This window comes from Tetrao urogallus (assembly GCF_951394365.1).
Source record: "Tetrao urogallus genome assembly, chromosome: 5".
In the NCBI taxonomy this organism is placed as follows: Eukaryota; Metazoa; Chordata; class Aves; order Galliformes; family Phasianidae; genus Tetrao; species Tetrao urogallus.
The window spans coordinates 8,227,338-8,247,525 of NC_136818.1; the positions used below are offsets into that span (position 1 = coordinate 8,227,338).

The 20,188-nt window shown below is 51.4% G+C and overlaps 1 protein-coding gene across 1 annotated transcript; it reads left to right on the forward strand.

Annotated features, from left to right (window-relative positions):
• Window positions 1-12,120: 12,120 nt before the first annotated feature.
• PDZK1IP1 (PDZK1 interacting protein 1) lies at window positions 12,121-15,580 on the forward strand (the record flags this gene model as incomplete). The annotated part of the gene is made up of 4 exons (XM_079536398.1): window positions 12,121-12,187; window positions 14,647-14,755; window positions 15,304-15,402; window positions 15,508-15,580. 4 exons carry the CDS (start codon window positions 12,121-12,123, stop codon window positions 15,578-15,580), a joined length of 348 nt encoding a protein of 115 aa, XP_079392524.1.
• Window positions 15,581-20,188: the final 4,608 nt, after the last annotated feature.

A 20,188-nucleotide genomic window follows, 5' to 3' on the forward strand; every position in this document is an offset into this window, starting at 1 on the left:
GAATGGGATGGACGCTCGGTGTTTAGGTACGGGATCGTACGAAGAAGAAAAGCGTTGAAGTCGTCTTCGTTGTACATACTGACTCTGAGGATGGGAGGGGAATGCAGCCAGCACCCCTCCAACATTCTGAGGGTTTTTTGGACCGCCTGAGGGTCACTTCTCAAGCAGTCTTGAGGCTGGGACGTGAGGAACGAAACACAGGGCTGTGGAGCACAAGCAACTGGTCCGAGCCATGCTCCCGTTGACCAAGACCTTCTGACTGTATCTTTTTAACGAGGTGAAAAATACCCTCAGCAAAAGAACTATTAAAAGGATTGAGACTTTCTTTTTCCTCTCTCTCTCTCTCTCTTTTTTTTTTTTTAATTGTTTTCGTCCCCTTTCCTTTCCCTTCTACCTAAAGTTGGATAGTTTGGGGTGTTGTATTTATGACGTGAGATTCCTTCTGTTCAACGCCGTCATGCAGTATCCACTGAACATAAAGGTACATAGGGTGTTCTGTGCTCCCCACCACCCCCTGAGCCCCCTTCCCTGTGCTGTAACACAGCAGGTGAGATCCTGCAGTGATCTCCCTCAAGTTTCCCCAGAGGTTTCTGTAGGGCTGAGCTTCTCTCAAGGAAGATGAAACTCAGAATTGGTTAAGGAGAGAAAAGGTGACTAGCAATGCCCTCCCCTTGAACCAGGGACTTTTTTGAATGAAAAAAAAGTGAAAGGAATCAATGATGCATCAACAGTTTGAGTGTACATAGGGTTATAAAAGGGTTTCAGTGGTATGCTTTGAACTTCTTGGTTTTGTTGTGTGAAAGTAGTGGTGGTAGTGCACCCCTGCAAGCACCCACAGACTGGATGCAATTAGACAGCAGGAGGCCGTTGATTGGCTGAGGCTGGTAGGAGCCACAGCCTTGTTGTATCTCCTGGCCTGGGGTGAATGCTAAGAGCACTGATGGGATCATCCCGAGGTCTTAGGGGCTGCAGAGCTGGTTTGGGACCAAGTGTCAGTGCTCTGTGGTTCCTCTGTTTCTGGTTCCTTCATGTGTAGATGCTCCAAGGCAAAGAAATTGCAGTGTTACACCACAACCCAACATGTCCTTCATAAGGGAGAAAGCCTTTGGGCTTGGCTTTAGGGCCTCTTGTAAATAATAGGCTGAGACTTTCCTCAGCGTAGAGCAGGTGCATTGGGTGGGATGTACTCCCAGCCCAAGCCAGGGCTTTGAGCTCAGCCCCAAGTTGTCAGAAACCAACAGCATCCCCCAGCGTGTAGTGGGGAGAAGGAGGACAGTGCTCTCCTGTATCCAGACCCTGCGTAAAGGGACAGCTTAAGTGAAGGAGTTACCATGGGGCAGTGCTGAGCACGAGGGGCTGCTGTAGTCACTGGTGTCCCTGGGAATGGGCACCTGGGTGGTGACCTGGGGGGGGAGGAGAGAGGGGGGCCTCATTCACTTTTTGTCAAACTATTGCAAGAAAAAAGACCACCAACACTCTGAGATTTTCCTCATTCCCCAGAATTCTGGTTTTTTTTTTTTTGTTGTTGTTGTTGTTGTTGTTTTTTGATTTCTCCCTTTCTGGTAGCTGAACAGTTGGCCAATGGTACAACCTCCTCGGTCCCCACACGCACACCTGCCCATAGCACGCTGCCGTCCTCCCGGGGTATGTACAGTTGTCCTTTAATCGTGATTGAATGGTACATTTCCCCCATCCACCCACCTTCCCCCCTGCCTGCTTCACGTCTCCGTGTGTGGAACATCGCCCCGGTTCTGTTGGAACAGCACTGCTGCTCAGTGTCGTACCGTGTGATTGAATTCTCCCCCTGCCATTATTTTCTCTCCCAGCCCTGTCCCTCTCTCTGCCACCCTCTCTTTGGCTTTCTGCATTTTTTCAGCAGAAACAAGGTAACCAGACCCGGTACCCTGACTCTGAACCCACTGTGGATGTGCTATTTAGAAAACACATTTGTTGTAATGTGTGTGTATATATAAATATATATATATAATGAATATATCAAGAATATTTCTAAATAAAGTTTTACAAAGCAGCCTCCGCTCGCTTTCCTCTCTCCCCCCCTCGCACCCATTGGCAATTCAGCTCTGTGCCCAGCTGGGAAAAGCTGCCAACAGCCAACAGATCCCTTGCAAAACCATTTCCCCATCCTGAAAGCAGGAAGGAAGCGGTGGTGTGGAGCAATCCCCCGTGTTGGGCGGGCGCCTGGGCACTGCCACCTGCTGTGTGCATGTCCCCAGAGGTCCCCCACTGGTGGCCTTGTCTCTCTTTTGGGGATGGGGCTGCTGGGGACAACGCTGCTGTGCTCGGAGCTGAGCAGTGTTTGGCTGAGGCTCAATAGGCAGTCATAGGCAACGGTGGGTGGTTGTAGGAATTCCTCCTTTATTTTAATTATAAAAAAAAAAAAAAGAAACGAATGTCAGAGCCTGGTGCACACTAAAAACACTAAAAAAACAGTTGAGCTGGTGACATCAGTCATTTATATATATATATATAAATAAGTGTATATTTATATATACATAAATATATATCATTAATAGGCAATATTGAAGATGGTATAAATACACATGTATATCATTTACAGGCTATGCTGAAGGTGGCATATATACACACATACATCATTTACAGGCTATGCTGAAGGTGAATACAGCTGCAGCATGCCACAGCCATGCCGTGAGCAGGAGGACGACACCATTCCCCTCCATCCCTATGACTTTGGCAGTCCCCTTCAGGGTGTGCAGAGCCCCACAGTTGAGGCGTTGGGTGTTATCTGCTGCCAACCCCATCGCTGCTGAACAGATGCTCCAACCCCATCCCCACTCTGTCCCGGATGGAGCTGATAGCTCTCGCACCCTTTATCTCTCCCTCCCACATCCTATTCTGCTCCCTGCCCAGGACAAGTTTCCCTCTTCCTCCCCCTTCAAGCAGCCCTTGCACGCACCCAAGGTGAGGGTTTATAAGCACTCCCTACACGTTTACACTGAATATACAGCTCTATGGACAGTGCTGGGAAGGAGTGATGCCACTCCTTCACTGTGTCACCCCCTGACGCTCCCACTCCAGGTGGAAAATTCAATTTATCTTTCACCATTTGTTAATTTTATTTGTTTGCAATGGTGTTTCTTTGCAATGGGTGATGAACAGTGCCCCAGCCCCAAATATCTTCTGTATTTAGGAAAAGCTCCTTAGGGCCAACCCTTGCACAGAGGACAATAGCCTGGGTGCTATGGGTGGCTCTGGCCCTCAGACAAACCTGGGTTCACCACCGTTGGTGTTGGATGGAGCCAACTGGTTATGGACATTACCTTCAGAAGTGATGGGGATTTTGATCCATCTCTTACTGCAGGGAATTTTTTGGCAAATCATAGGATGGCATTGAAAGACATTTTGTTTGTTGCTTTTGCAACGCCTTTCTCCTGTGCCCCTGGTCATACGAAGGCTCCCAGGGGCAGAAAATCCCCATGTCATGCTGTGCTTCTGCAGTGGCTGTGGCACAGATGAAATTAGGAAGGAGGGGAAGTGGCATTTAGATAAAATTGAATTAAAACTATAAGAAAAGAGAAGGTGGGAGAAGCACATGTTTAAAGCCAGCAAAACAAGAAACAAAAAAGCAAAATCACCCCAAATTTGTGCAGCTTTCATTGTCCAGCCTCATTATCTGGCTTTCACTACAGCCTCTTTGGGAAAGCCAGGCTCCAGGGCAGCCTAGACTGGGAAAAAAAACAAGCACCTGCATTACTCAGTGCCTTCCCACATTATCAAATTAAAATATGCTCACGGAACAACAGGCCCCAAATATTCCCACCCATGCAGGCGATGGGAAAGCTTCACCTTCATTATTAGCGGACACTGACAACTGGGAGCAGTAATTTATTGCTGGCAGAGCTGCTCCCTGCTCATCCCACGGCTGCCAGGGTTCCCACAAAGCCACACAAAGGCTGCGGGTGCCCAGGGGACCGCATGCTGTCACGGGCAGAGCCGTTCCTCCTCCCATCCCTCCCTTGCCTGCCTGGTTCTCCTGCCTCTCCCTTTGCTTCTTGCTGCCCAACACCTGAACACCGCCTGGGGCTCACTGAGTTGTCACACTCCGGGATAAGGCTCACAGTGATGGCCAACCCTATTAAGAACGAAGGTGGCGATGCTCCAAAGCACACAGGGCTCCAAGGAGCCTCATGTTAGGGGTGCTGCTGTCATCTTCAGGTTCGTCACCCTTCGGACACATCGATTTTTCCTCTCTCCTCGAGCTATTCTGAGACGCCCCAGTGACCTTTAGGGGAACAATTTACCATTGTGTTTTGGTGAAGCCCGGCCTCTATTTTTACACTCTGTTTTGCTGATGCGGGCAAAGGGAGCGAGACGGGAATCCAGCAGGAAATGGGAGGGAGCGTCTGGAGCGCAGTTCAATCTGCCCCGACCCTTTGATGTGCCGGGACTGGGGCCGGGCCGGGCCGGGACAGAGGCGGGGATGGGACTACGAGACCCAGGGGGGATTTGCTTTTGTCCCTCCCAGCACTCCACGTGGATCGGGTTAGGGGAGAAGTTTTGTACTCAGGGGGTGGCGACTCCTTGGCACAGCTGTCCAGAGAGCTGCGGGTGTCCTATCCCTGGAGGTGCTCAAGGCCAAGTTGGATGGGACCTGGGCAGCCTGAGGACATCCAGTCCACGGCAGGGTGTTAGGCTGGTGGTGATCTAAGGTGCCTTCCAACCGAAACCATTCGGTGATTCTGTCACTCAGACTGCGTGAGATGATGCTTTCACACTACCCTGTACGTCCGCACGGTCCAACCTATCTCCTATCCCATCTCCCATCACCCCGTCTCCTAACCAGTGCCGATCTCGCTCACATACGTACGGCGCTCGATGCCCGCACTTTTGCGTGCACATCCTTCGCTGCCGCCTCCCTGGAACGGGCTCAGGGCACTCCACGTCGCAGATAAGCGCTGCATCAAAGCTACCGCAGCGCACCCGCTTCCTGCCCGCCGGCGGGGCCGGCACCGGCGGGGCCGCTCGGGGCTGCGGCTGCTGCCGGGCCCTTGGCCGCCTCCCGGCGCCATTACCCCGAGCCGCCGGCAGGGGGAGCTGCGGGACGGCAGCAGCCACGGCCCGGGCCCGAGCGGGGCGGGGGCTGCTTCGTGACGGCGGTCGGGAGCTGCCGGCGCTGCCCGGTATCTTAAGGGCTCGTCTCATCCCTTTCTTTCCTCTTTCCCCTTTTCCCCTTTTCTTTTTCCCGTTCTCTTTTACCCTTTTCCCTTCCTCCTTAACCTTTTCCCCTTCTTCCTTCTCCCTTTCCCCTCTTCCTTTTCTCCTTTCCCCATTTTTCCTCATTCCCTTATTCCTTTTCCCCTTTTCAGTTTTCAATTTTTCCCCATTTCCTTTCCTTTTTTTTTTCTCTTTTCCTCTTTCTCTTCCCTATTTGAATTTTCCCCCTCTCTCCTCTCCTCTCCTCTCCTCTCCTCTCCTCTCCTCTCCTCTCCTCTCCTCTCCTCTCCTCTCCTCTCCTCTCCTCTCCTCTCCTCTCCTCTCCTCTCCTCTCCTCTCCTCTCCTCTCCTCTCCTCTCCTCTCCTCTCCTCTCCGCTCCTCTACGCTCCTCTACGCTCCTCTCCTCTACGCTCCTCTACGCTCCTCTACGCTCCTCTCCTCTACGCTCCTCTCCTCTCCTCTACGCTCCTCTCCTCTACGCTCCTCTCCTCTCCTCTATGCTCCTCTACGCTCCTCTACGCTCCTCTCTCCTCTTTTTTCCACCCCCCTCCCTTCCCCAGGCTCCCCATTTCTTCACACCCATTGAAACATCCCTCCACACCAATGGAAATGGCAAAGACACCCTCAGGAGCTTTCACCTTTAGTACTTCAGCCCCATATAGGGCTGCACCGGAGGCAGAAGGTGCTGCAATTTCCCCCATTCCCCCACTACCTGCACCTGTTTGCTTGGGTCACAGCCAGAACAGCGACTTTTTATTATTATTATTATTATTATTATTATTATTATTATTATTATTATTATTATTATCCTTTTTTAATTTTGCAGCCAGCCAAATGCTGCAGAACCCAGAGGCGAAGCAGCCGGGCCAAACCCTGCCCTGTGTTATGGAAATCACGGCTGCCACCCGGCAGATGCGGGCTGAGGAAATAATGCGGCTGTTGAGCCGACACAGAGGAGAAGAGGGGAGCTTTTGTCTGGCACTCGCCGGGGTTGGAGAACACTTGTCGAGCAACAACTGGAGCTCATTGAAAAGAAGTGGAGGTTATTGGGAGCGTTTCGCTCGATGCCGATGGCCCCGTAATTTTTCCCTTCAGATGCCAGGCAGAATCTGTGGGGCTGGGAGGGAGAAGAGAGATACCACCTGACAGCACGCTGATGGTGAAGAGAATAAATAGGGCTGGAAGCAGCCGGCAGGGCTCTGGCAGCTCGGACCCCGTGTTTCAAGGGTGCTTTGCCTTCCCCAGGGTAACTGGGGCAGCACAATGATCAGCTGGCCTGGGAGACATCCATCCATCCTTCTATCTACCCGCCTATCTCTCCCCCTGTCTCGATGCACGACCCTCCAGCCTCCTTTCTCTGCTCTGAAATAAAAAGCAGAGATCCCCTTTCCGAAGCCAGGAACGAAATGAATGCCTTCTCTCCCTAATTCAGGTAGCTCCTCATAAATCTTCCCAGCTTCAGCATGGTCTCCTAGGACTCCTGGGGCAGTTGGGAACCTATGTAATCAGCTCGGATGATCAGCACTGTTTGTCGCTCTCCAGTTGCCGAAAAGCCCTTTGAACCCTTTGTGTCTTTATTGAATGATCCCGGAGTCCCCTGACGATTTTGCCAGTCTGGCCCATTCTGCACGCCAGCTCCTGGGTTAATAACCCACTGAAATCCCGCAGTGAGTGCGGAGGGTGGGGAGAGCCACGGTCCTGCTGCCAAGCCTCTTATCACAGCATCTTCCCATGTCTCCTCCTCGGTGCTCCCACACGCTGCAGATTTCCATGAAAGCACAAAACGTGGCCAGCAAGTAGGGCTCAGAGCCAGCATGAGAACATCCAGGGAATGATACACCTGGTGCTGAGAGAAGAAAGCTAAAAGTCCCCGTGGGGAGACTCAACAGGGGCTGGGGCAGACAAAAAGTCACAACATCCATGGGTGAATGTGTTTATTTTTAGTACATTTTAGTGCTTTTTTGGTTTCAGTTGGTCAGGAACCAAGCTGAGGGATGGCGGCTGCTGGCAGAGGTTTGCTGTGATGCTGAGCCCTTTGGGAGCACTGCTCAGGTTGCAGCCTGATGGAAGCAAATCCAAACCTGTCCAAACCCAGGAAGATTTCTTCCATCAGGGAAATGCTCAGCTATCATCTTTATAAATCGTTTGAGTTGGAAGGGACTCTTAAAGGTCACCTGGTCCAACTCCCCTGCCATGAACAGGGAGAGCCATGCCCACCTTCAATGGACAGGTCTCTTAGGCTGAAGTTTTGCTGGCAATGTTTGCCATCTGCCCCAGCACCCCCAATAATCCCATGGTGATCACCAGCCAGATCTGCACCTCTTCTCCACCCAGTTCTCCCCAGAGGCGTTGTTGGTGTTTCTCCTCCTGAAGGATGCAGCTCTCCATACCTCACAAGTTAGTGTGGACCTCCATCAAGACAGGCAAAGTAACCTAATCTATGAGCGCATTAGGGTGTTGGAAAACAATAATCCAAGAAGGAAACACATTATCTGTCCTTGTTACTTTACAAAGTAATTTAAATTAATTTTTCCCTAGAGTGGTTAGGGAGCACAGCAACTCGCCCTTGCCTATTCTCTCCGGCTAATGAAGCTTTACCAGAGACTGCTCGTGAATTCCTATTAAGACCTCATCTTAGAGGTTACAGGGCAAAGCAATTTCTGCTCCTGGGAAAGATGCCTATGAATTTGTAATTGTAAGGCCGTGTTTGATAGGGATTAGCATCTGAAAGGGGTAGAGTGGTGGGTAGCAGAGAAAACATTATTTCAATTAGCAGAAGAAAAGCAACTTAACATCTGATTATAGTTTACAGTTTCAATTTTCTCCTATCCTGGCATTTGGGATAATTATTTCCTGAAATCATCCACACCCACCAAGCAGCCAACTCTTCCTTTCTTTTCCTCCTGGTCATGTTGGTAGTGATTGACATGGGAATGGCTGATGAGCTGGCTTTGTTCCTTTCTGTTCTTCTCCCAGGCAATAGCCAGACTCAGGGAATGTGGGGATGGAGGGGAGGATGCTGTGGCAAGCCTGACTAAAATGAGATGAGCTGTTTCCCATCATGCCCAGGAGGTGTAGGACATGGTGGAGCTTTGCTCAGCTGTTGGGTTCATGGCTGGTGTAGTGGTCAGCAGCATGGCACAGTGCTAATGCCCTTCGCTCCCACTCACAAAATGGAGCAACTGGGACAACGTTTAAGGAGACTGGAAATGCCCTGGGACACCTAATGCTCAGAGCTTTCCTCTGCGCTCAGGAATTGCCTCTCATCACTCATTTACTTTCCTCCCAGCCTACAGAGGCAGATGCCTTTTGCTCTGTATGGACTTGCCACAACCCACGGTCCTGCTGCTTTTCTCTGCCTTATTGGTCTCCTGCTTCCTAATGGCGATGCAATCGGTTTTCAGGCTGGAGATTCCTCGTAAGAAGGCATGTTGTTATTTAAGGAAGATCATGAAATCCATCCTTAATGAAAGGATGGGAGAAACCCTTTCTACCAAGTTACGCTGAAGCCTGAGATTATCATTTTTATGGGCTTCCAATCTCTCCAGCCTTGTGTCTTATCACCAAATGCAGCTGGAGGCTTCTAAACACTCCCAGCTTGCTGCTGATTTTGTGGGATGAAGATTAGAGATGATCAGATAGTGAATTATTCATTCCACTTGATATCTCTGGGCAGGAGGGAATATCCAAGCAAAAGTCAGCTCCCTCCTAGCTGTCTGAGCATCTCCTGCTCTTCCAGGGAAGAGCAGAGGCGAGGGGCCAGGCTGACATGAACACAGAGCCGGAGCCTCAGAGCCATTGGCCCCACCAGCCTCCTTCACCTGGTGGGCAGAGAAGCAGCAGCAACGGTTTAAAAATGAATGAAGGTAGATTTACATTGGATGTAAGGAAATTTGTCACGACGAGGGTGGTGAGGGAATGGAACAGGCTCCTTGGGGAAGCTGTGGATGTTCCATCAATGGAAATGTTCAAAGCTGAGCTGGATGTGGCTTTGAGGTCTAGTGGCAGGTGTCCCTGCTTATGGTAGAGGGATGGATTAGGTGGTCTTTAAAGTCCCTTTCAACCCAATGATTTTGTTATCTCAGAGGAAAATGAAGAGAGTAGCACAGCCCTAGGGTGGATGAAGGATCACAGACACAATACCAATGTTAGGGACCACCTACCAGCTCTTGTGGGACCTCTTTGAGCCATGTAATAAAGCACAGGGTGGGGTGAAGGCCCCGTGGAACACGTTGGGGCAGCCATGCTCTACTGCATGACGGCAGCTGGGTGCCAGCACTGGTTATTACACAGTCCAATTGGACATTGTTTCATGAAATTCCTCTGGGGGGTGGTGGCTCTGGATGTCCCTTGTCGTTCTCCATGCTTCCCAGACCTTGCACAACCCTTCTGCCAAGTGACTCTGCCACTGAATAACTGGCCAAGGAAATAGCTCACCCATTGCAGGAGGGGAACGTCCTGCCAGCCCTGACTTGACCCTGCTGGGGAGTCTGGGCAAAAACCCACGTTTTCAATGGAAGAAAAAATATATTTTTTTTTATTTTTGCACTGTTCAGGCTTGCTTTTATCTATTTTATCTATTTATTTGTTTCTTTATTTTTATGTCTCTTTCTGGTGAAGTGGGGGGGAGATGGGGTGGATGAAAGAGGGGAGGAGGGTGAGAGGGAGGAAGGAAATGAAGGAAAAACAACCCAACCTCCATACAAACACTGAAGCCCACAACGTTTCTCAAAGAGGAACTGGCATCTGCTCTGAGCCGTATCACCCAGGAACACATTTTAGGCTCAGGAATGTGCTCTGAGCCAATGTTAATTTTGGTTAAAAAGAAGAAAAAAAAAAAAAAAAAAAGAGGAAGAAATGTCAGGTTTTTTTTGAGGATATCAACATAATCCTGAAATGCCAAGACCTGGATTTGTCCAAGACCCGTTCTATGGGAAACAGCTCCTAAGAGTCCCTTGGAGAGAGCTAGGCTGGGGCTCAGTGCTACAGACAGAACTGCCCTTCTCTGCCTCAGTTTCCCCCTTCAGTAAAATGTCTCCAAAAGGGTTTGCTCTGCCACATCCCTGTGCTGCTGAGAGCATAAATGTGAGGGATGGCAGCACATCCAAAGTGCTGCAGTGGGAACTTGTAGCTTCTCATCTCTGCTTTGCATGCTCCCACTGCGAGAATTCCACACGCTTCCCCTCCTTCCACAAAAGGACGAAGCAGTGGCAAATTATTTGCTGAATATTTCTGATCTTGTCCCTACAATAAACCCATTGCCATTGCTGTTCCTCATCCCCCCCCCAGGCCTGGCTGAGTGACGTGCAGCCAAGCAGGTGCCACTGGGCCCTTTGGCCACAGTTGTGCATACCTCCCTAATAGCTGCCGTAGGCTCAGCAGATGCCTGGGAGCAGAGAAGAGCTTTGAGATAAGCAAAGGAATGAGTCCCTGCCCTCATGGCCAAGGGCAGAAGAAGAAGAACCCTGCCTTAAGATTCTTCTTTCTTTGGAAATCAGCCCTGCTGTCCCTGGGGCTGAGCTGAGCAGAGAAGATGGGAAGAAGTCCCCGAGCGTGGAGGGGCTGAGAGCGATGCGGATGCAGGGTGGGCAGCAATAGGTGGCAGATGTCACAGGTGCTGCACTTGCTAAAGACAGACCCAGGACTGGGTGTTGGTGAAGCTTTCTGCTGAAGGCAGGCTTTTTTCTTTTTTTTTTTTTCCTTGTGAGGTTGTGCTAAGGAATAAGCAGCCAAGAGCACAAGACCTGCGTTCTTCTTTGGAATGGATAACATGCAAATATGTTGCTGGGAAACCAAAGGTCACTCTCATTATTATTTCTTCCTAAGCCAGCTCATCCCTTTTGGTTTGTAACAGCATTGCTTTTAAAGGGACACACTATAGGCAGGTCCTTCCCAGGTGCATGGAGAGAGTTCCCTCCTTGGAGAGACCTTTCCCTGCATGAGCAAAGCTGGTGGGGCTGAGGCTAAGCCCACGTTGTGCTGCATGGGGGATTGAGGCATGGGGAGATGAGTGTGCAAAGGAATTCGGGGGAAAGCTGGGGGCTGGGCTTGTGCACCTCCATTTCCAGGATAAATGAGACTGCTTGAGGTCTGGGGAAAGCGGGGGAATGAAGAGCAGGATGACAGCACTGCTGTCGTGTGTTTCTATCTCTTGTGGTGTCAGAAAAACTTCAGGATCAGCCCCGAAGGCTCAATAAAACCAACGCTCTGTGTATGATGTTTAATAGCCTATCTAGCAACGTCTGTTGCAGCAATCAGCAGTGAGGCCAGTTTAATAAAGGATGTTTCTAAGCCACAAATGTGTTTTCCCAGCTTGTTAATGACACTTGGTGCAAAGGACGGCAGCATTCCTCTCCTGCACCTGGCACTCCGTTTCCCTGCTAAGCTGTGCTGTGTGTGGGATCCATGCTCTGTGGGTGCTCCCCAGGACTCCAGCACTGGGATGGGGCACAGGGGTGGGAAGGGGTTCCTAGGGGAGCCCCAACCCCTGCTCTGTGGGACAGAGGTGCTGACGGGGAGCTCTCAGAGCTGAGATTTCAGCTCTCTGCTCGGCCACATTCCCCAAAGACCACAGCAGGGATTTACCGATGAGGGCGTTAGTTCTTCCTCCCGCACCCGTACAATCGCTGTCCGTGTATCTCGGCTCCCTTCCAAGCCCTACGGGAACAGCCAGGTTCAAGTCACCTTGCCCCAAATTCCCCTTAATCCCTCTCTCTGGGGCGGAAGAAAGAGACACCTCCTCCACATCCTCCTCCCCTTCCCGGGGTCGGATTTGAATATCCAGGTGTGAGCATCAGCCACCCTCGTTAACAAGTTTGATAATTTACCCGGCTCGTTCCTGCCGGAGGAATCTGAACGCAGCGCGGCTCCTCCCGACCCCGCAACGCCGTTCGCAGCCCCACCACCCCGCATCGTAACCCCGCACCATGCCGGCCCTGCTGCTCCTCGCCCTCGGGCTCCTCCTGGCTCTGGAGCCCGCGAGCTGCCAGGAAGGTAAGAGCTCCATTCCTGGAGAAACCGAGGCACGAGGGGTAGGGGTGGCTTTTGGGACAGGAGAGTTGCTTAGGAACGGGAAAAATGCCTCTGTTCCCCCTGCAGCTCTGCCTTCCTATGTGAGCTCAGTGGTAGATCTGGCTGCAGATGGAACAGTCTTTACCTGTTTAGCTTGATGCCAGGTTACACTTTGATGCAGCAGCTCCAACTGATCCCCAGCACTTAAATATGGGCAATGTGTTTTCTTACAAATTGCTTTCTTGTTTGCCTCTGGAAGGCACTGCTCTGCTTCTCGCTCTCAAAGTGGCAGGATTTGTTAATTCGTAGCTCTGATCCCTGTGGAGGTGGTAGGGCCAAATATTTTCCTCTGCAAATCATGCTTTCATTCCCTTCCTGGAGACTTAATAGAGAAACTTCCTATTGCTCTGACATTATTTTTACGAAACTCGGGACTTGTCTGACACTACAAATAATCAGGAGTAATTAAAACAAATCAGGTCCTGCCAAAGAGCTGGAAAATTCCCTCCCCCTTTCTCCTCCTGATGCTCTGGCCTTGACCGCTCTTCCTCTATTTGTTTACCAACTCGTGAAAGACTGAGCAGTGTGGGGTCTCCACTGTCAGCAAGATTGGATGTTTTGCTGCTGCCTTGAAAGGAAAAAAAGAAGAAGAAAAAAAAAGCCTTTAGTGAAGTTTCAGAGCTGGCACAGCTTCCTCGGCCATAGCAAAGCACTGGCACAGCTGCCCAGGGTGGTGATGGGGTCACTGTCCCTGGAGGTGTTAGGAACCATGGGGATGCAGCACTGAGGGACGTGGTCAGTGGGCATGGTGGGGTGGGGTGGGGTTGGGGGTGGTGGTCTTAGAGGTCTTTTCCAATGTCTATGATTGTATGAAAGCTCAGGGGACAGCTGATGCCTTCTAAGCACTCAGGAAAGATGGCCCAGAAGTCCTGGATGTACTTCAGACCAGCCTTGGAGCATGGAAACAGAGTTATAGCACATGAAACTGGTGTTTTCCCTCGTCTTGTTTGTAGCTGCAGATGGATGTGTGTGTGTCTGCCAGGGAGTGCAGAGTCTGCATCCCACGCTGGTTAGTTGGCTGAGGAATTCCTGCGTGATGGAAAAAGTCATCATTACTATGGGCAGAAGGGAGATGAGATGGCAGGGATGCTCTAGGAGGGATGTCTCCATTAAAACCTTTTTTGGGAAGGGGTCTCTCATCCTCAGGGTCATGCACCTTGTTGAGCACTTTGCCTTTGCTCTGGTTCTCTGCTCGTATTTGTGCACTGTGTTCTTGTAGCCCCTGGCACGAGGCTGTGAGGCTGCTCGAAGCCAGAAGTGCCCTATTCTTGTGCGCTGCTCATCCCTTTAGCTCTGGGTGCTCTGAAATTGCATGGGAACAACGGTCTGAGGGAAGCTTTGCTCGCAAAACCTGTATCTCCTGAGCACAGCTGGCTGTGGGAGGTCTCCTACCATTTATCTTCTCACCTTCCCTCTTGGAAGACCAAGAGAAGAGAACTTGGAGGTTTTGGTCACTGCTGAATGCCATAGATAAGTTGAGGTGGGAAGGGATCTCTGGAGGTAGCCTGCTCAGCCCCAGCAGAAACACCTATGACAGGGTGCCTAGGCCCAGCTCCAGGCAGCTTTTGAAGATCTCCAAGGAGAAACGTGCTCTGGTGCCCCATCACCTGCACAGCACAGAGGGACTTCCTGCTGTTTTGACAATAATCCATTCCCAAGCTGACCCTGAACTCCCTCAGTCCCATCACAAACCTCATTGCAGTCTGGAAACCATGGCCCCAGCAGGAAAATAAAACACAAATAATAAATAAATCTAGCAGAGATAACAGCCAAGGACTGAGCGAGGGAGGAAATGAAGCTGTCAGGCCCCCAGGGCAGGGGGAATGTTTGTCTTTGGGGCTGCACTGCAGGGCAGGAGCATCTCCTGCCCATTAGGTAGTGCAGGTGGTGACCAAGCCCTGCTCCCTCTGCCTGCTGCCACCCGTGTGGCACTGCTCAGCGCTGATCTGAGGGGCTGCAGTTGAGGCATGTGGATACAAGAGGGAATTTCCGCCTGGATTCCTCCTGTCTGAGTGTCGATCCAAAGGCTTTGCTGTGAGCACATCTGCACAGGCAGGAGGAAGGGCGAGACAGCTGCCGGCAGCACAGGCAGCGTGCCTGTGGGGGGCTGGTTTGCAAACGCAGGTTGCATAGTCCATTTTTATTGCCTCTGGGGAAGGTTATCTGCAGTTGAGAGCAGAAATTTGTCTGGACAGCGTGTTCAGCCATGTCAGTCTCTGGAGCTGGGCTGAAGTGTTCCCACTGGTGGCAGTGGCTCTGACATGGCTCTGCAGAGCTCAGCTCCCTTCTGCGTGTTGCTGACACTGTGCTGGAGAATCTCACCCCAGCTGGCAAAGCACATAAATGCATTTCTAACCCTTCTTCTCCTTCTTTCCCTGCAGCCAGGGGCAAACTTCAGCCTTGGTCACAAGGTGTCATTGCTGTGGTGGTGTTTCTGGTGCTGGTGGCAATCTGCTTCGTGGTCAACAGGTTCTGGTGCAAGAAGCAGCAGTGAGTGCTGGGGCCCTGGGAGTGCTTGGGGCTGTCCTGTCTGTTGGTGGATAAGGTGGCCAAGCAGTCACAGCACTGTGATGTGGACTCAACCCATGGGAGATGCAGTGTGGGGCCACTGCTCAGCTTGGCTGACCCTTGCCTGCCTGCTGGGCTATAGGACATGGTCTAGAAGCCCAGTGTTGATGAGGACAAGTGCTGGAGGTGCTTTCCCATGGGCTGAGATGTGCACACATGCACACAAACACTGTGTTGTGCCAGGGGAGGCACAGCCCTGCCTATCTTTCCCTGTCACTCCTGGCTGCGGGTGATCATTTTGCAACGGCGTACACAGAAGGCAACTGGAAAAACCAGTTAGCAGGAGAAAACAACCCTTTGTGTGTGTGGATGGATGAGCAGGAGCACCCTGCTGAGATGCCATCAGATCTTGCCAGGGTCACACGTTTCTGAGAGTCTCATATTATCCCCATGGTGTCCCCTTCTCTCTGCTGCTCTCCCCTTACCCCTGCACAGCCCCCATTGTTGGGATCTTTCCTCTCCCCTTCCAGGGATAATGTTGAGACAGTGGTGAGCATCGGGGCCAAGGAAGAGGCTGTTGTGCCCAACGGACGTGAAGGGACATACGTGACCTCTGCAGTGGACTTCAGGTGAAGCATCCCTCCCTGTGACCCTCAGGCTCAGCACTCATGTCCTGTTCTGTCCTCTGGCAGGTGTTGGGACATGATGACAGCTTGTGCTTCTCCCTCTGACAGGTCCAAGGAGAACAAGCATGCCTATGAAAACACTTTGGATCTAGAGGAGAAGGTGATCACCACTGCCATGTAGCACCAGCTGGTGGCGGGACCCTCTGCACTGACATCCCCATGCATGGCAGCTCCTCTGTCCCAGGCCTTCAGACTTCTGTCCCTTTGTTAGACCTTAGGAGAGGTCTGGGGCTGTCACCTCCCCAATCCTGTGGCCACCCCCCCACCTTCTCAGCTCAGCTGATGTCCCCCACCCCCTAGACCAGGGGATGCTGACCCACTCCAGATGCTGCTGCATGCATGGGACCCCATGTTCCCTCCCCAAATCCTTTCCCCTCTGGGAAACTGTCAATGGAGAACCCACTCTCATGTCAACATCTCATCCTCCTTTTTATGAACAAAGGCTCCATGCCATGCTTTTCAAACTCAGAACAAATCGCCTCCCCTGTACATATCTTCTCTGCCAGCAATAAAGAGAATTGCTGTCCATCCAGGCTCATTCTGCTGGTGATCCATAGGATTCTCCAGCATCTCATGACACTCCCAGTCCTCAGGCACTTCAGAGAGGGTGGGACAGTATGGAGAAGGATGCTCAGAGAGGGGTCAACACCTCATGGGTGGGATCCATTGCTTATTTCCTAGCTTAGATTTCCTTAGCATCAGGGGATGTAGCTTGAGATACCATGTACAAGTTGTGACCTGGTGTCACCGACTGTTGCAAGCTCCTTTTCTTGCAGCCACAGCTTCTGTAGGTGATGCTGCTGATGTTCCTGATGGGTGGGGACAGAAATTTGGGTGTGGTGCAAAACGGGAGTGTCCCCATGCCAGATGTCTCCCCATTAAGGTAAACATCGTGGAGCCAATGCTGAGAAATCACAACTGGCATCAGGGAAATTGAATGGGGTGGAAGATGGGGCAGAAGGTTCAGAAGGGCTGAGCCCTGTGGTGCAGCTCTCCTTTTGCAGATGGAGGCTGCGTTGTGCTAGAAGTGCTTTTGCGACTGCAGGGCTGCAGCAGGATCTGGGTGCTGCTCTGAAATGAGCATCACTGACACTGCCTCATGCCCAGGTAATTTTGGGGCGTATGGCCATAGGGATGGGAAGGAGTCCCCTCCCCACCCCCCCCAGCTCACCTCCTGGCTTTTCTCTGGTGGCTGCCACACTGCATAGCTCTGACAAACAAGCTTCCCAGATCTTCCTGGTAATGATTTGCTTAGCAGAATGTACAAGGATTACTCATTTTGCAGCCTGCTGCGTCAGCACTCTGGCTCGTGGCTGGAGGAGTGGCAAAAAGATTGGAACCCATTAATTTTTTACCTCTCAGTTGCAAAAGAAGTTACAAAACAGCGGCCTTATAATGAGTAACAAGTTGTCCCCGACCGCATGCACGCCCTGGGTGAGCCATGATGGGTTTGGGATGGGCAGTGGTGGCAGGTGGATGGTTGGACTAAATGATCTTAGAGGTCTTTTCCGACCTTCATGATTCTATGACGCAGGGTTGCTCAGTGTGTGGCATCCCATTTCTGAGGAGGGCAGATGTAGGTCTGGGCAAGGGCAGGGATGGGGATTTTGGGATGAACCCAGGTGGTCTCTAACAAACAAAACGGAGCAAGCATAAATGAAATTTATTGTTGGAAAATCTTAATTAGACTTTAAGCCCCAAAGGGAGAAAAGTGAGGTATTATCTGACGCAGCTAATGAGTGTTAAGGGTCTATTGTTGTCTTTCTTGTTTACATTTCTGTGCTGGTTGATATGGCCTGGATCCTCACCTGCGTTGCCATAATTAGGATATCTCATCTCCCACTGATAGGGCTGAGGATGCTGTTTATAGCACAATGCTGCACCATCCCTTCCTGGTGGAAGAGCATGGTGAGGAAGACAGTGTCCTGGCACCCACTGCACTCCCCATGAGCTGGGGGATGCCCTAGGGCACCCTGCAGTACCTGAAACCTCGGGATCATCAAATCATAGAATGGCTTGGGTTGGAAGCGACCTCAAAGATTATCTATTACCAATCTCCTGCCATGGGCAGGGTTGCCAACCATTAAAATCACCTGCTGGCCCCAGGTGATACCACTAACAAAGGCATGTTAATTCTGCCTTACCCTGAGGATATGTGAATTATTCCAGGTGGTTATTCCATTATTCCATTATTCCATTCCATTATTCCAGCAACTGAGGGGTTGCTGTATAGGGTTGAAGTGTTGCAGAATAGGAGGTTTGTTCCAGCCTTACCCCACGCAGTGCAGCCTTGGCTTGTTGTCTTGGTGCTGGGCTCCTCAGCATCCAAGCAGTGGGATTTGGACCTGCAGAGCACAAAGGGAGGTTTGGCACCACTATGGGAGTGAGTAACAGTGCTAGAACACATGGAGGGGGCTATCACAGCCCCTTGGGGTGCTGCCTGGTGGCATCGGTGCAAATGGGAGCAGGGCATGTGAGATAGATGCGTGTGGGCAATGGGGCCACAAAGTTTTTGGTCTTGATTCAAGGTACTGAGAGCCAGGAGTAAAATACCATCCATTGTTGATTCATACACCCTTAGTAGCTAAACAAACATCCCTGGAGCCGGTCCTTATCACTTTATTACACCTGCTAGAGTGAATAGATTAAAGAGGACAGGGGAGGGGGGAGAAAGCAGAAGAATCCAGGAGGAAAAAAAAAAAAAAAAAAAAGCAACCAGGTTTGGGGATTGTTAATTATTCTCTGGGGTCTCTAATCTTTAACTGGCAAACAGCATCGCTAACTGTCTTAAAGCCCCTCCTGGAACATCCTGATAATAAGCCATCTGCATGAAGGCACCCCGTTATCTGCCCTCCTCCAGCCGTCTGTGACATGGCTGGAGTGGGAGATAATGGATGTGCGGCGTGTAATAACGACACGTCATTCATGATTATCGGCCTGATACCCAACCTTTTAGCTCCATTGTTTGTGCATTGAAAAAAAAAATTAAATAAATAAATAAAGGAAAAAAAGGGAAGGGGAGGGAGGGAAAGATGGGGGGGGAAAGGAGGATTTTTGGTGCTGTGTGTACAGGCTAAAGCATCTCCCTGCTAAAGAGGCTGGCTCTGGTGGCATCTCCCTGAGGGGCTGTGGTACCCGGTAAGGAATCGCCCATCCGGATGCTGTATCCATGGTGATGGATGGAGAGAGAGGAGGCAGCACAGAATTGTCACTGCCTGGCAGGATGTTTGGGGACAGGGCTCGGGAGATGAGGTCTCCAGCACTCTCTCTTCGTGCTGCTTTTGCAGTGGTGTCAGTGGAGGAGGTTGTGTTGCGCAGCCTTTTTACAGGGAAGATGTCTGATGGAGGTGGCAGAGCAGAAAGACCAAATCGTTCCCTGCACATAAGAGCTCAGCCCCTCGAAGATGTGGGATTTTATTCTTTCAAAGCTGGGGGGAGGAGGAGAGCTGGGGCAGATCTCTGAGATCAGCGTGAGCCCATGGGCGCTGCAAGGGTGACGGCATCAGCACCTCTTTCTGCGCGCAGCCCCTGTGTCTTATTCTCGATGCTCGCTGTGTCGGGAACAGGCGATGACTCGTCTTCCTGACCCTAACAACTCTGCCGCGAGCCCATAGGCAGTACCGGGCTGTGCTGCACTCAGAGCCAGAAGGGCAGATTTGGATTTTTCCCGGTTCTTTCAGTGCCACCCAGCGGAGCTGCGCGGACCTGCAAGCTGAGCTGGTGAAAAGGGGGGTCCCACGGCCGCCCCCCCGGCCCCCAACCTCATGGGGTGCGCATTGAGAACCTCCCCGTGCCCTCCCCTAAACCCCTCCAGCACCGCTCTCTGATGGTGGTTTTTTGCCTTTCACTCGGGTACTGAGCGCTCAGTTCTCAGCCCGTACAGGAAAAGTCTTGGGACCAACCCATGCTTTGTTTCTGCCCGTGGATTTTTGTCATTGCCACCGCTGCTTTTGTTCTGCTGCTTTAAAGGCAGCTTGCTGCGGTTATTTCCTTACCACAGAAATGCTAACATGGTGCAAGGCAAGGGCTTGGCGTCCCGTAGCACGGAAGGGCTGCAAGCTCTCTTCTCAGGGGATAAAATTCCTTCAGTATTTGTGGCGTGGGGAAATGCAATGCCAGGGCTGCACCCTCCTGCACTGCAGAGCAATGGGTGCAGCTCATTCTCAATGAGGCTCAATTGGCCTCTTCCTCTCCTACTGACTGTAGGTGCAAAAGCATCCAGGGACATGCTCCCAGACCACCTCGGCAAGGCTTTATTCACAATTTAGAGGAGGATGAAGGTCATGTGGTGCTGAGGGCTTTCTCCAGGCTATCCAGTGTCTAAGCACCCTCAGCTCCAGGAAGTTGAGTGTCAGGTTGGGAAAACCTGCTGGTCTTCATTTATGTAATGCCAGACACAATGCCAGCCTGCAGCTCACCAAGGCAGGGCTCTTCCCTGAGCTTAACGTGGAGGTGCTCAGATAAAATCCCATCAGGACAGGCTAGAGATGAGGAGAACGCAGAAGATCCCTGCTAACCCTCCAAAAAACCTCAGCTGTGCTTTTCCTTCTGCAAGGAGGGGACTTGAAGCTGCTGGGCACAATGGGCTCAGTGCAGGGTTAGTGTGGATGAGACATAAGGTGGATCTGGTGGGTATAGCCCTCCCCAGCCCTGGCATTCAGGAAGGCTGCAGGTTGGCGACTCTGAGAGGAGAGTGGTCTTTGGGAACTGCTTGTGCCACCTCACAAGG